Below are 15,168 nucleotides of genomic sequence, written 5' to 3'. Positions count from 1 at the left end.
TTACAGGCACGCACCACCATGCCCAGCTAACTTTTTGTATTTCTAGTAGAGACGGGGTTTCACCTTGTTGACCAGGATGGTCTCAATCTCTTGACCTCGTGATCCACCCGCCTTGGCCTCCCAAAGTGCTGGGATTACAGGCTTGAGCCACCGCGCCTGGCTCAAAATTTATTTAATAAGAATGCAGAGAATAGAGCTACACCTTTAATCACGAACATGCTTCCTGAAAAACCAGTTTTAGAAACCCTCTACAAAAATCATTCACCCGACATCCACATCCTTGATTCCAGGGAAAAGCACTCAAACATTACAGAGCTCTTTTGAAAACCATAGCTAATTTTTGGTCTGAAAGTAGCCAAGCTCATTCAAAGTCTTAAGTAAGTAGTATGAAAAGTAGCAAGATATACACTCTATGTTTATCATGGAGAACGGCATTTATTAATCCATTTTACTAGCTCACTCCACAGGTACTAATCTACCCCAACCTTTAGAAACTAGTATTTCAGGGCGGCCGGGCGCAGTGGCTCAAGCCTGTAATCCCAGCACTTTGGGAGGCCGAGGCGGGTGAATCACGAGGTCAAGAGATCGAGACCATCCTGGTCAACATGGTGAAACCTCGTCTCTACTAAAAATACCAAAAATTAGCTGGGCATGGTGGTGCGTGCCTGTAATCCCAGCTACTCAGGAGGCTGAGACAGGAGAATTGCCTGAACCCAGGAGGCGGAGGTTGCGGTGAGCCGAGATCGCGCCATTGCACTCCAGCCTGGGTAACGAGCGAAACTCCGTCTCAAAAAAAAAAAAAAAAAGAGAAACTAGTATTTCAAACTTCTCACATTGAAGGGGCAAAACACAAGCTCTTAAGAGGATGTCACTCAACCTTTCTAGGAAGTGATGTCAGCCAGAGAAAATAGGGAAGGAACCTTCCACCCGAGAATGTTGTATTGTTATTCATTTTTACTTGGGTCCCCATCTGGGCCATAAAGTTATTGAGGATGAGAAAAGCAGCAGCTAAGATTCTATCCTCCCATCCCTGACACTGCACACCCATAGTACGGTGGTCCATTTTATTCACTTCATTCTTAGATGCTCTGCTAAACGCCCTCCCATGAAGCTGCTTATAGGAAAGCCTGGTCCTTTCCACCTGGGTGTCACCCGGAATATGCCCTCTCCCTGCCCTCTCCCGGTGCCTGCGTCCACAGGCCTCGGGTCCTCTGGTTTGCAGGTTTGGCCAGGATATCAGGTGGGCAACAGGATATTCTCCAGGATTTAGTTCCTGGTCCCATCCTTCGAGGCCACAATCAGCAGTAGTTTTGCTCGACGTCCCAAGGTCAGAGCTCCTGGCTGGCAGGACTACTAAAGCCAAGGTCACTGTGAGCTCCAGGGACTGCTTTGCCATCATCCCAGTCAGGCCTGATAAGTGGAGCTTTGAGCGCCTGGAGCCCAGGATGCTTCCAGTCCCTAGATGGGTTCACATGTATAGACCATTCCTGATCTTTCTTCAGGCCCCCTTTAAGTACGTTAGCTGCTTCCTGCGGGGCCTCACACATACACACACTCTCTCTCTCTGTCTCTCTCTCTCTTTCTTTCTCTCTCTCTCTCTTCAGTTACACACACTCTCTTCAGTTAATTTTGCAGAATACAAAACCTACATACACACGTAATTTTTTAAGAAAAATGTTATTTTTCAAACTTACAAGATGTCAGTAACCAAGAACTTTAGAAATAATAACTTAAAATGCAGAAGATAATAATTGTTAGTAAAACGTCTAAAACGAGTTGGCAGAAGGTAACTTTTGGAGGAACAAAATCGGTTTCTGCCACTGCCCATTAATTTTCCACTTTTAAAATAATCAAACTTTAATGCAAAAAATAATGTGCATAAGTAGAAAATGGCAATAGATTGATTTTGCATATGCTTAAGCAGAGCACATTTTCATGGCCTCCTTTGATACGTTAACAATATTGAACACTGTCCTTACCGGAAGGTTCCTTCTGAGAAAGACAGGCTTAGTTATACGTGGTAAACTGCTAAAGAAACTCAGAGGAACCGGCGTTAAAGTCGGCACGCGCGCCTGGGCTGTTCCCAGGAGACCGGGCGGGCTGCCTGGGGTCCGCGCCGTCCCGAAGGTCGAGTATCCGGAGGGGCGACCGCTGTCCCGGCGCGCCGGGTGCTGTCGCGGTGGCTGCATCTGGAAGCAGCGCTCGCCGCCCGCCTCGGGCGAGACTATCGCCCACAGTTCACACGCACCGCGCCGGAGGGCGCCAGTAGGCCCGGCAAGGCGGGGACCAAGGGCTTGCAGTGGAGATCTGCGCTTAGCTGCAGGCGCCCGGCAGGCCCCGGGCATCTCGGGGCGAGGGAGGCGGGGTCCGGCTCCAGGCTGCCAGGCGGGGACGTAGGGCGTGGGCGGCAGCGGCGGTGGAGCGGGAGCGCACCCAGAGCCGCGTGCGGCGCAGCCACGGACACGCCGGGAAGGGCAAGCCCAGGCCTCCCAGGGGTGGGGGGCCGGTTCTGGTCGCTGGCCTGGTCCCCTAAGTACCCCGCGCTGCGCCGCCTCCCCGAGGAAGGCAGCTCCTCCGCCCGTACCCCCCTCCCTGGGTCCCCAGCCGATTCCCAAACTCACAAAGCGCAGACATTTCCCAAGAGGACAGGGAGCTGGCAGAGAGGCGCCCCACACACTTTATCACCCAGACGAACACAGTGTGAAAGGGGAGGTACACGTCAACCATCGCGCCAGAGCTGGGAGCCCGTCAGCCTACGATTATCCGGGCAGATCTCACCTCCGGGACAGAATTGGCTTCTCAGGTCTCAGCCTTATGACAAGAGGGTCCGGGAAATGCCAACAAGCCATCCACGCAGGCCAGCACCTGACTCGGTAAGCAGGCAACGGAGGGACAATTCTCCAGGAGGAAGTAACCTAAACAAAAAAGTTTTCCATGCACCTCTCTCTGCCAGCCCCCCTGAGGCACAGAAAGCACCCATCTTGTAAAAATATTGCGCTTATGATGTGCACAATTTTTGCTCCTTGCGGAGTGAAACGTGCTCCCAGTGAGTCCTCTACGTTTAAGTACAGGTACTATCTGTTCTGTGCATAAACTCAATTTGTGCGTGTGTGAGGGGCCTCAGGGCTCAGATTGTACTTGATGTAAAGGATTAAGTCACAAACCGACAATGGACTGGAGACGGTACAAGTGGGGCTGATCCCAGGGAAGAATGGAGAAGACAATCAACCAGTAAAACGAAGTCCATCTTCTAGGAATACAAGACCACCGAATGTATACAGTTAACTGAAAAAGCAAGTTTCAGAATAATAGGAAAATGTGATCCCATGGGGGTTGGGGAAGAAATTCCTTTGTATGACTGTAGACAGAAAACGTGTGAACGGGAACACAGGACATAGTAAGCAATTATGATGTCTAAAGTTGGGACTGGGGCAGGGAAACTTTTCTATTCAAATGCTGTTTACATTTTTATGGAATAAGTAAATTTTAAATAAAGCTATGATGAAGAAGATAAAGGGTTTCAGACTGGTTTGATTAAAATAAACTCCAGCCATTTTATTTCTTCTCTTAAAAGCAAAAAGCCCGGGCGCGGTGGCTTACACCTGTAATCCCAACAATTTGGGAGGCCAAGGCGAATGGATTACTTGAGGTCAGGAGTTCAAGACCAGACTGACCAATATAGTCAAACCCCGTCTCTACTAAATAAATAAATCTCTCTCAATAAAACAATTGGGAGGGGGTGTCGCGCGCCTGTCATCCCACCTACCGGGGAGGCTGGGGCAGGAGAATCGCTTGAACTCGGGAGGCAGAGGTTGCAATGAGCCAACATAGGCTCTGTACTCTAGCCTGGGCGACAGAGCTAAACTCCGTCTCAAACAATAAACAAACTCTGGCCACGTTATTCTTTCTCTTAAAAGCAAAACAGGCCGGGCGCAGTGGCCGACGCCTGTAATTCCAGTACTTTGGGAGGCAGAGGCAGGAGGATCGCTTGAACCCAGGAGGTCGAGGTTGTAGTAAGCTGGGATGCGCCACTGCACTCCAGCTTGGGCAACAGAACGAGACCCTATCTCAAAAAATAAACAAACAGAAAAGCCGCTCCCTATTAACGTCAAAAGACCTACAGGTAGAGGTCACACTCTCCAAAACTTCAGCAACAAAAAGAGATCAAGATTGCAACCTGGGGCCAGGCGCAGCGGCTCAAGCCTGTAATCCAATTTCTTTGGGAGGCCGAGGCGGGCGGATTACCTGAGGTCCGGAGTTCGAGACCAGCCTGACCAACATGGAGAAACCCCGTCTCTACTTAAAACACAAAATTAGCCGGGCGTGGTGGCGCATGTCTGTAATTTCAGCTACTCGGGGGGAGGCTGAGGCAGGAGAATCGCTTGAACCCGGGAGTCGGAGGTTTCGGAGAGCCAAGATCACGCCATTGTACTCCAGCCTGGGCAACAAGAGGTAAGCAAAACTCCTTCTTAAAAAAAGATTGCAACCTGGCTGGCTTGAAATTCTAAAGCTTTAGGTTTTTCCTGAAAGGCTGTTAAATGCATTTCCAGGTCCATTTGTGGCGAGAAGTTTGAATCTGTAATAAGTCAGCACCCTTATTTACTCGATAAATGAAAAAGGAATACAACTTTTTTTTTTTTAACCTGGAATAAGGGCATTCTTTTTAACTTGAAATAGGGTTGTTTGTTTTGTTTTGCAGAACCTGGCCTGATTAGGAGGCACATTAAAACCTTTCTCTCAAGACTGCAAAATTTTGTGTATCATTTATACCTAGAGATAATTAACAACTTGGTTTTAAAACTTTTTATTTAATGTCATCTCCAGCCCCTAAGACGTTTCTGCACTTGCCGATCAAGTTCCCCTAAAGGGAAACAGTAAATATGAGAATCACTAGATAGGAGAGAGCTCTCGGAGGTAGAGCCACCGACCGGCAGTGCGGATGTTCGCCGAGCCCGGCGTCTCCCCGCGCAGAAGCCCAGCCCTCCCACGTCCGGGGCTCCCGGCGCCTCGGTTCCCCGCGCTCCGCCTCCCCTGGCGTCGGGCGCAGCTGGGCGTCAAGCTGGGCGGGGGTCCCTTGCCAGCTTCTGGCGCTCGACCTTCGCCCCACCTGGAAGGCGCCGGATGCGAGACTCGCCCTTGGCTCGGCCCGCCGCCCCGGCCGGCGCTCAGCTGCTTGCCGGCGCCTCCCCCTTCACCTTCGAGTCCCGGAGGGAGCTCGGCGACTCGGCCCGGGGACAGGGGCCCAGCTCGGCAGTCACCGCGGGCAGCGCGATCGGGGTCTGACTCTGGTCATCACTGGCGTATCCCGCATCCGGGCTGCTCTTGGCGCCCTAGGCCTGTCCCGAGCCCCCCGCAACTCTCCGCCGGACGCGCAGCCTCCCCCGACCCGGCGGAGCGGGTAGGGATACAGGCACTGAGATGGCTGAGGGCTGCGCGGGTCTCCCAGGCCGAACCCGCCATCAGCGTTCCGGGCCAGTCCCAGCCCACGCCGTAGCCAGCACCACCACCGGCCCAGCGACACTGCGGGCGCACAGGGGCGCGGGGCCTCTGCTGAGACCATCCCGCCTTGGAGAACCTGGGTTCCCGCCGCCAGGCTCCACCTGTACCTTGGAGAACTCGGGCGCAGAGCATCGCCAGATTCCCACCTGGCAGCGGGCGGCTACAGGGTTTGAATTTCCCCTTCACAGGAAAGACCGTGCCGAGGCCCAGACCCCCTGCCCCTTCCCTCCTCGGAGTAAAGGTCGCCCTGGGACTTTCCGAAGCCTCCGCGCGGCAGGCGGACTTCGAAGCCGGCGCACTGCGAAGCCGCGTTCTCACCTTCGAGTCACCGTGGCTTAGGCCGAGTTCACGAGCACTTTCTTCTAGCGCTGGGCGGACCGCGGCACTAAGCCAAGAGCTCAAAACCCCTCGAAGCGGGCGCGCGACGTCGCAGTCTCGTCTTGGGGACAGCGGTGGCCGCGCGGGTGGGGCCCCCGCTGGCCGAGTTCTCCTCGCCCCACTGCCCACGCCTTTCCCCCAGCACCATCAGACCTAAGATCTTTTACTTTTTAAGTTAAAGTGAATCCAGAGCCTCGTTATTGCGCCCTAATTAGCAGCGGGAGCAAAGTCTAGCGCTTTGTAGGCCCGCGCGAGTACTCCGCAGCCTGGCACCGGAGGGCAGGAGGGTGCGGGGAACCGGGCTGCCACTGCGCCTAAGGCTAGCCCCTTTTATAAGATTTAGGGAAACGAATTCTCTTTCCTAGTGGATGTAAGAAGTGAGTGAATTTAAAGTCACGACCATGGCCGTAAGCGGCTCCAATTGTCTGGGATTGATCATGCTGTAGCCTCTGTGTGTGTGTGTGTGTGTGTGTGTGTGTGTGTGTGTGTGTACCTTTTCATATGACGCGTGCATCAATATTCCGTGTCCTGCCCCCCACCCCATCTGTTTTTAAAAATCCATCTCCGCCGAAGAGAGGAGCAGCGCTTCAGGGAAGGGTGGAGGCACGGATGTCTTCACCTTTCCCAGTTAGGAATCAAGACTTCCCGCCTTCGAGATGGAACAAGAAAACGGTATGTAGTCCTGGACTTTAAAAGGCAGTAACAGAAGTGGAAATAGAGATGTAACCATTCTCCAAGGAAGAGCGGGGCAGGAAATTCTTAGCTGTCCTAGCAGAAAGCAAATGTCTAAAACTCATAAGTCTAAACTTAGCCACGCAGGCATGTTAATTAATTAACCACTAGACAAGCAGAATTATCAATGTAGGCAATGCCCGGTGTGAGGGGAAAAAGGATTGATTCTGACCTGTGGAAACGGGACTGCGGAGAGATGAGAACTTCTGACGACTCTGTGCATATTACAAGCCTGTCTGCCATGTTGTTTGAGTTTTTGTAACCATGTGAATCATTTACATTTTTAAAATTATTTTTAAATGAATAAACTATAAGTTTTCTATACTCACCCTCTTTATTGAAACTACAAACCTAAATTTTTATTTTCTATTTCTCCTTCCTGTAATCTCAGTATGCTTTTTCAGGTCGATATTCTTAGTGCACTCGTGTGAACCTCTGATCCTTGCTGTTGTATTCAAACATCCAAACAAATATTTATTTTAAAAAGCTGAAGAATCCACTATATAGGGGGCAGCTATAAAATTGCTCCTTTCATTTTGCTGGTGTCTACTAATTATCTTCCCGTCGGTCCATCCACATCCATCAGTTCATAGAAATAACTTCTGAGGACTGAGGAATTTAAAAGCCTGCAGATCGTGTTTCAGTATTACCTGGAATTACTGGAAGCCAGAATCTTTTCTTAATTTGCTGTTTTCTCCATTACACTCTGCTTATTTATCCTCAATAATTCAGACTCTGTTCAGTTCTCAAAAAGTAAATGGCATGGAAATATGACTCAGGACTTAAGAAACCATACTGTGGGAGGAGGGGCTAACAGAAAGAGAAATCTTGGCAAACTTGCTATTGCATTCATTATGTCCCAATTAACTGTCCCTTTTATAAAGATCTTAAGATTTTCATGCAAAATTGGAGTTCCTATGTATTAAGACATTATATACAAAGTCCTCCAACTGACATTTTTTTTTTCTCATTTTATAATCAAAGAGACTGAGCTGTCCAAAGCACAAAGTAAAACACAGATGCCGTGTCTCCAGCAAACACAATCTTACAAGGCTGTAAAATTCCCATTCCACTTAAGGAAAGCAGGGGTGTGGGGGGGGGCGGGGGGGGTAGGGTGTGGGGGGTGTAAGTTACCGTTGTTTTTTCTTTCCTAAAGGAAGAATGAAATTAAATACCCCAAGTCAGCTGAGACAGAGATACATAAAATCAAAAGGTATGGAAGTGGGAGAGAGGGAGAGAGATCACTTTCTGTGGCACCAAAGCACTTCCTTCAGCGTAATCTCGTCTAATCCCTACAACAATTCACTGAAGCTTTCAGTCATTATCCAGAGTCAACTTTGGCTAAATGTTTTACAGTCACCCCTGCTTTTTACAGATGAGCCGGATGGAGTGCAGAAATGGTCGCTGATGTCTCCAAACTCACAAAGCTAAGTTTCTGAGCCAGACTGCAGAGACTTTTCTTCCTCCGGAGGACAGACACAGCTGGCTTTATCCATAGAGCTATTCTCTAGTCCTCGCTCCAGTGGTTTACAGTCTGGGGTTAAATTTTCATGTCCAGATACATTATTTAAGAGAAGGGAATAATAGCTACCAGGTGACTGTCTCAAAGAGAAAAGACAGGCAAAGCAGGAACTCTTGAGTTCCCTTGGGGCTTCCCAAGAGAAAACTGAGGTACCACCTACCAAGTTACTCAGTTTTCTGAGCACTTACCTGTGCCAAGTCAGGTAACAGTGAAAATGAGACAATCCCTACCTGAGAGCAGAAAACTGCTGGGCTTAACTGCGCAGGCACCATGGCTCTTGTCCTTGCTTAACATTTATCAGGCTTATGGGCGGGCACTGACTCACAGAAGTAGGATCCGCGGCACCGCTACTGATGTTTAATTTTTTTTCATATCTGAACCTCCACCCAGTGTCATCACAAGATCATCATTTTCAGCATCAATTTGGGGAATACTTGCTAGGAGGTCAACTTTGGCAAAGATGTTTAAGACTTTGATTCAAGTGGAAATAAGATTGTCAAAGCCAAAATTTCTTCAGCAAGAAGAGATTTTTAAAGTATTTTATTGGATCTGAGCTACAGAGAAAACTTTTCATTAAAGAACATCACTATCATCACAACAACTTTTTAGCACTTGCTGTGTACTAGGTGCTGCACTAAGACATTTTAGTTTCCAGTATCTTGAACCAAGCTGGGAGAAATAGCAGTGGTGAGGGTCCAGTTTTTGTCTATGGAGGATTGTGCTAACTGAATTATCCCCATAAAGCTGCTTGATAATTCTGAAGAAAGCTCACAGCCACCTTCTCATTAGAAGGAGGGCAGGGTTATAGTGAAAAATTGAGATGCTGCTGGATTCCAGGCCAGAAGACCTAAAGAAATACTCTGTCCATTAGGAGTCTACACTACCGAGGAACTTGAGCCCACTCCAGATGGGGACTGGGTAGGAAGATCAGTGCCATTTTTCTTCAGATGAATATTGTGGACCCAGAAGGAAGCACCTTGTAAGCAGGAAAAATAAATTTGTGCTGAAATAATGGATGTAAAATACTTCTCCCTGTCCACTATTGTCAAAACAAATCAGAGAGGAACAGGGGGAGGAAGGGAATGTTGAACGTCTATTATGTGACAGGCACAGTACTAAAAACAAAATCAAAATGAAATGGGACATTGTTAAATGTTAGGCTGAGATGATGTCTTTTGGTTCATTGTACCCCTTTCATTTTATCTGAATTCCTTTGGCTTGTACCTGTTTTTCCTAATATCAGTACAAATTCAAGCTGATATCTTGTGCAGCGGGATTCAAACTGAAGGTACAATCATCTACTGATAAGAATAAGTAAATTGTTTCATTGTAATATTATCTCTTAGCAGCTTGTATAAGTAATTGACAAGTTTTTCTGTAACTTGTCAGACCCACCCAGTAGCTTTAACAGAGATGCAGTCGGTGTTCTCATAGGGGAAAAATACTCTCTTCCTAAAGGCTCCGGATGCACATTCTATACTGGCATCAAGTCTGGCTATCTTAGCTCATAAAAGAGCTGGGTTCTTACCTCCTAATGTAATTCTAAAGCACCAAAAGTAGATATGGGGAGAAAAGCAATGTATCCTTTATGTATATTTGTCTCCAAAATAAAACAGTAAAAACTTGAAATAGATTTAATGTTTTGTCTCCAAAAATCACTAGCTGGTACCTGTGGTCACTTCATCTGAATCTACTTGAGGAAATACAGGGGTCTACATACTTGGTGATGTCATGAGGGTATCCAGCACTTGGTGATGTCACAGAGATTTATGCATTTGGTGATGTCATGGTGGGGGGGGGTCTGTGCACTTGGTGATGACATAGAGTCGTCCAACAGAAGTTTTACCTTCTTTCACTTTAAAACCGTAATGGTCTTTAATGGCCCCCGAAGCTCAATTTCTAATTTTGCCACCAGGGCCCACATCCCTGTACTTTAAAATGAGAAAAGGTTTAAGGATACCAACTATTTTGATCCTTTTTTTGGTAATTTGAAACTACCAAAAAACAGAAAAAACAGAAGGAATAAGACCTAGTATGTGATAGCACAACAGGGTGACTGTAGTCAATAATAATTTAATTGTACATTTTTAAATAACTAAGGAGTACAATTGGATTGTAACACAAAGGATAAATGCTGGAGGGAATGAATATTGCATTTTACATAATGTGATTATTACACATTGCGTACCTCTATCAAAACATTTCATGTACCCCATATATATACTACGTATCCATAAAAATTAAGAATTAAAAAAAAAATCACTAGCTGCTACCTGCAGTCACTTGATCTGAGTGCTTGAGGAAAGAGAAATAATTGGCTTGATGCCTCTACCCCAAAAAATTCTTTGTGAAGACCAATCCCTCCATCCATGTAAATGCATGGATATTACCTCAGCAATTTTAGCTCTTACTGCTTTTCCACTGGCATTTGGTGAATAGTTAAGAATGCAATTTAATAGGACTTTAGATCCTTCCCCTAAGAACTCTTTTTTGTACTTATCTGAATATTGTTAAGAGGTGGCAGCCAATGTACAGCTGAGTTTCCCTGGGCTAAGTGTGACGAACACGCCAAGCGTCATCTGCGCATGGCTCTGAACCTGGGCTGGTAGCTCTTTGGCCCACTTTATCTGCTGGGAACTCTCGGGACACCCTGGGTAAGGAGCTCAGGCTGGACGCAGGAAACAACTCAACTGAGCTGAATTAGAAAGAATTTAACCTTTTTAAAGAAAGCCTGTTATGCCTAACAAAATAGACTTACCTTTCCTCATTGAAACTGTCTATGCTTCACTTTCTAGGAATCCCTTCAGAGAAACATATTCCACGCCTTTTTTCAGCACAATCCAGCCGATCATTTCGGCTCAGACATCTCTCTCATGTAAATGCTTAAAGCTGTCCTCAAGCCTTTCCTTTTTCTATAGCACTTGCTGGTTAGGCTAATTATAGTTTCTCACCACCAGATGTAAATTCACCCATTGCCCATGAATACACCCTGGTCCAGAGGAAATCAGGGAAGAAATATGTCATAAGAACTTGTAATACAAGCCTTCAGATACATGGCAGGGGAGGGCCTAACGCCTCCTTTTCTCACTTGCAAAAGGGAAAGAATAGCACTTAAGTCTGCAGGCTTGCTGAGGCTCAAAAGCTGTTCAGAAAGGCATTGAACAAACGTCTGGCACAGGAAATGCCCATTTAAGTCACCTGTTTCCATGTATGTCTCAATCTGTAAAATGTGGTAAGACGTGCCACAGTTATTAGCATGGCAGATTACAGGGGCTGATCCCCATCTTTTACTCACAACCCTGTTAACTGTCTCTTCGTAAGGTAATGATGGTGGTACGATAGGGTCCGTGGTAGCTTTAGCTGAATTTGTAGGACACTACACACCAACCATTCACGGATCCTCCCCCGAGTCTGTGCAGTCATCCATGTGTGTATTAAACATAAAAACAATGCTAAAGTATATTAAACATTTTAATGCAAATTTTATTTTAATTTGCTTCTGTGACTCCTTTATTTTAAACCCAGCAACACCACTTCCCAAGGTGTGAAAATGTGAAGATTAAAGGCAAACTCAATGTTGAGGAGTGTAAAGAGATGACAGAACACAGATTAAAAAACACCCGAAAAGCCTTTGTAGGCAGGTCAAGGTTACGATTCAACAATTAGAAAATCAAAATTACTTGGACATCCCCTTCTAGTTTAAGTGATATTCTGGAATGGAAAATATTAACCATTAGTTTCAGAAACTAAGATTACTTGAAATGAAGTAGGGTCATTCAGGATGCTTTTCTTTTTTCCTTTCCCGAAACAATTACATCAAACTTAGATATTCTCATGTTTATTTTTAGAGATACTCCGTGAAGGCATTTATGTTCACCCTTTTTAAGAGGATGAGAAATTTACATTAGTAACATTTAACATTGATCTTAAAAACTGTTTGTTTGTTTTTTTTAATAAGACTAGTGTGACAGAGGTACTTGTAGAGCGAAAAAGCAGGATTCCTGATCTTATTTTTTAGAAGACTGAAAAAAAAGCACAATCGGGACAACATTTCTTTGATCAATAAACTTTCAGGAAATGGAGGAAGCTGTTTTGGGACACAGTCAAAGCTGGTTAACTTGAACTTGGAAATAGGCTTTTGACAATGCGACTATGGGAAACAAATCTCTGAACAAATTTTAAATGAAACCTCACCCCCCCCAAAGTGGCAGACAAAATAAATTACCATAAATTATATGCCAAGACACCTTTAAGAAACAACAACAAAAAAGCCCATGAGGCTGAGGATTTCCTTAGCTCTCCAGGAAGTGTGTAACACTGCTTCTGGCCTGCAGGCTGGGGCGGATCGGGGACTTGTCACACATCAGGATAGTTGCAGTAATACACCGCGGAGCTGGCGTCGGACACCACGGAGGAAATGGCCCCGTGGCTGTCGGGGAGAGTCACACTCGAGTCATGCCCCTGGTAGGGGAGGCCCATCTCGGGCTTGCACACGAAGTGCAGATACTGTTCAAATTCCGTGCGGTCCACCTCCCCGAGGAGCTCGGCGGGCTGGCTGGGGTCCGTGCCGTCCCGGCAGGGCAGTGCCTCCGGAGGGGGCGACGGCTGCCCGGGGCCCGGGGGGTGGTGCTGGTGCTGCGGCTGCGGCTGCATCTGGAACCCGCGGCCCCCGCCCGCCCCGGGCGAGCCCATCGCGCCGTAGTACATGTGCAGGGCGCTGGGGGGCGCCAGGAGGCCCGGCATTGAGGGGCCCGAGGGCTCCGGGCCGAGTCGGGGGTGCATGGGGCCGGGGGGAGGCTCCGGGGGCCCCGCGTAGTCCGAGACCTGCGCGTAGCTGTAGGCGCCGGCCGCCGGGCAGTCCCCGGGCATCGGGGCGGCGAAGAAGGCCGGGTCCGGGTCCACGCCGTCCAGCGGGGACGTGTCGGGCGTGGGCAACGGGTAGCCGTCGAGCGGGGCCGCGCCCAGACCCTGGCAGTCGCGGTAGTGGCCGCCCATGTGAGGGGGCAGCAGCGGCGGGCCGGCGGGGAAGCCCTGCTCGGGGAACGGGAGGCCCAGGCCGTCCATCGCCACGCGGCCGCCCTCGGGGCCCAGCGCCGCCGCCTGCGGCTCGGCCAGGTTGTGCAGGAAGCCGCCCTCCACCCGCTTCAGACGCTTCACCTGCTTGCGCCGCCGCGGCCGGTACTTGTAGTTGGGGTGGTCCTGCATGTGCTGCACGCGCAGCCGCTCGGCCTCCTCCACGAAGGGCCGCTTCTCCGCCAGCGTCAGCGCCTTCCACGACTTGCCTGCGCGGTCGGAGGAAGCGGGACAGGGGCGCAGGGCTCACCGGCTGCGCTCCAGCTCCAGGCCCCGCCTGGCCCCACCTGGCCCCACCCGGCCCCACCTCTTCGCTCCCACCTCGAAATGAGCCACTCGGGTCAAGTGAAAGAGGGAGTCCTGGGACCCGGAGGCCGAGCCCTTGGGGAAGACCCGTCTTCTACAGGCACCCCTTTCTTTTGGTCTCCTGGAAGCGCTTTCCGCCCTCCCATCGAAAAACAGAAAAGGACACCTAGGTTGGGAGGCGTCGAGGGAGGGACACCACCGGCCCAGTTCAGAGCCAGGGGTGCTCTCGCGCCGCCCACAGGTGCCAGGAAGCCGCCTTTCCAGGGCCGTGGGACCCGCGCCCCGGGCCGGGCCAACCGGGGGATCGGGGCGCCGCAGAGCAAGGCGGAGAGCTGCTTTGGAGGGTCGGAGAGCGGGAAGCGGGAAGGGAATGCAGGGCCTTAGGAAGGACGTGGCGGCTGCACACTCCTGGTCTCTGGCGTCAGGCTCGCAAAGAACACCGTTTGGGGCTCAAGAAAGCCGCCTAGCGATTCGCGCGCAGCCGCCTGGGTCCCCGACCCGGACTCACCCAGCATCTTGCTCAGCTCGGCGTTGTGCAGGTCGGGGTTCTGCTGCGCCAGCCGCTTGCGCTCGTCCTTAGCCCACACCATGAAGGCGTTCATCGGCCGCCGGATACGGGACTCGCCCTTGGCTCGGCCCGCGGCCCCGGCCGGAGCTCCGCTGCTCGCCGGCGCCTCGCCCTTCACCTTCATGTCCCCGATGGGGCTCAGCGACTCGGCCCAGGGGCAGGGGCCCAGCCCCGCCATCACCGCGGGCAGCGCGCTCCGGGTCTGGCTCTGGTCGTCACTGGCGTATCCCGCATCCGGGCTGCTCATGGCGCTCCAGGCCTGACCCGCTCCCCGCAATCCTCCGCCGGACGCGCCGCCTCCCCCGACCCGGGGCACGGAGGTGCCCCGAGGGCTGCGTGGGTCTCCCGGCCCGAAGCCGCCGCCGGTGTTCTAGCCCGTCGCGGTACACTGCGTAGCCAGAGCCCCCCAGCCGGCCTACTGACACTACGGGCGCCCCTGGGCCGCGGGGCTTTTTCTGCACAGATGTGGCCAATGGAGCGGCGAGGGCGGGCCGGGCCGGCGTTGTTAGGCCCACGCCCAGCCCGTGGTCCGAGTCCTAAGTCCCAGTCCAACCCCACGCCCGCCCCTTGCCCCTCCCCCCGAACCCGCGCCCAGGGCTACACCTGCCCCCGAGAAAACTAGCGGGAGCCGGGCTCTGGCTCCGGTCCTCTCCCTCCTGGGTTAGGGAGACTCCTGAAAAGCCATCTGGGAGGGCTCATTGTACCTTGGAATAGACGTACTTGCCCAAGGTCGTTTAGACTAACCTACTGAACGTCCACTCTGTTCTCTTCAAAGCACATCTTTGTAGAAGCCGAGGGTGCTTCAGTGGTAGGTGACCACTTGAAGGAAATGCACCGGCATCTTCTTCAAATGTGTTTTCTCGAATGCGACAGACAGCGTTAATAATAAATTTAAAAATACAATTTCACCACCAAGGACTCACCTTGGCTGTTATACTCAAAATGCTGTGTCCAAGATAAATCCTAATTTTCTAAAGCAAGATTAAATGTGGAACGACTTTCTGTATGCAATATTCCATCACGTTGAAGAATTTAAAGCATTTACTCATGACAAACCAACCAGTTTTTATGTGTATCTTATACACATCAT

The 15,168-nt window shown here is 50.1% G+C and overlaps 1 protein-coding gene across 1 annotated transcript; it reads right to left on the bottom strand.

Moving 5' to 3' along the window:
- Window positions 1-10,124: 10,124 nt before the first annotated feature.
- On the bottom strand, window positions 10,125-14,593 carry SOX17 (SRY-box transcription factor 17). The gene is made up of 2 exons (XM_039464936.2): window positions 14,019-14,593; window positions 10,125-13,413 (listed from the first exon to the last, which is right to left on the bottom strand). The coding sequence occupies exons 1-2, from the start codon at window positions 14,323-14,325 to the stop codon at window positions 12,488-12,490; spliced, it is 1,233 nt and encodes a 410-aa protein (XP_039320870.1). The 5' UTR covers window positions 14,326-14,593; the 3' UTR covers window positions 10,125-12,487.
- Between the last annotated feature and the right edge of the window lie 575 nt (window positions 14,594-15,168).

The sequence above is a fragment of the Saimiri boliviensis genome, chromosome 15 (assembly GCF_048565385.1).
Source record: "Saimiri boliviensis isolate mSaiBol1 chromosome 15, mSaiBol1.pri, whole genome shotgun sequence".
NCBI lineage: Eukaryota > Metazoa > Chordata > Mammalia > Primates > Cebidae > Saimiri > Saimiri boliviensis.
Note: the sequence above shows the minus strand (reverse complement) of the source record. Positions and strands in the feature narration are given on the sequence as shown.

What these genes read in the sequence shown, in the direction of transcription:
- SOX17 (XM_039464936.2), bottom strand. Translation starts at nt 14,325, where the DNA reads ATGAGCAGCCCGGATGCGGGATACGCCAGTGACGACCAGAGCCAGACC. An exon ending in CGAGCTGAGCAAGATGCTGG is followed by an intron (nt 13,414 to 14,018) that starts GTGAGTCCGGGT and finishes CCGACCGCGCAG; the next exon opens with GCAAGTCGTGGAAGGCGCTG.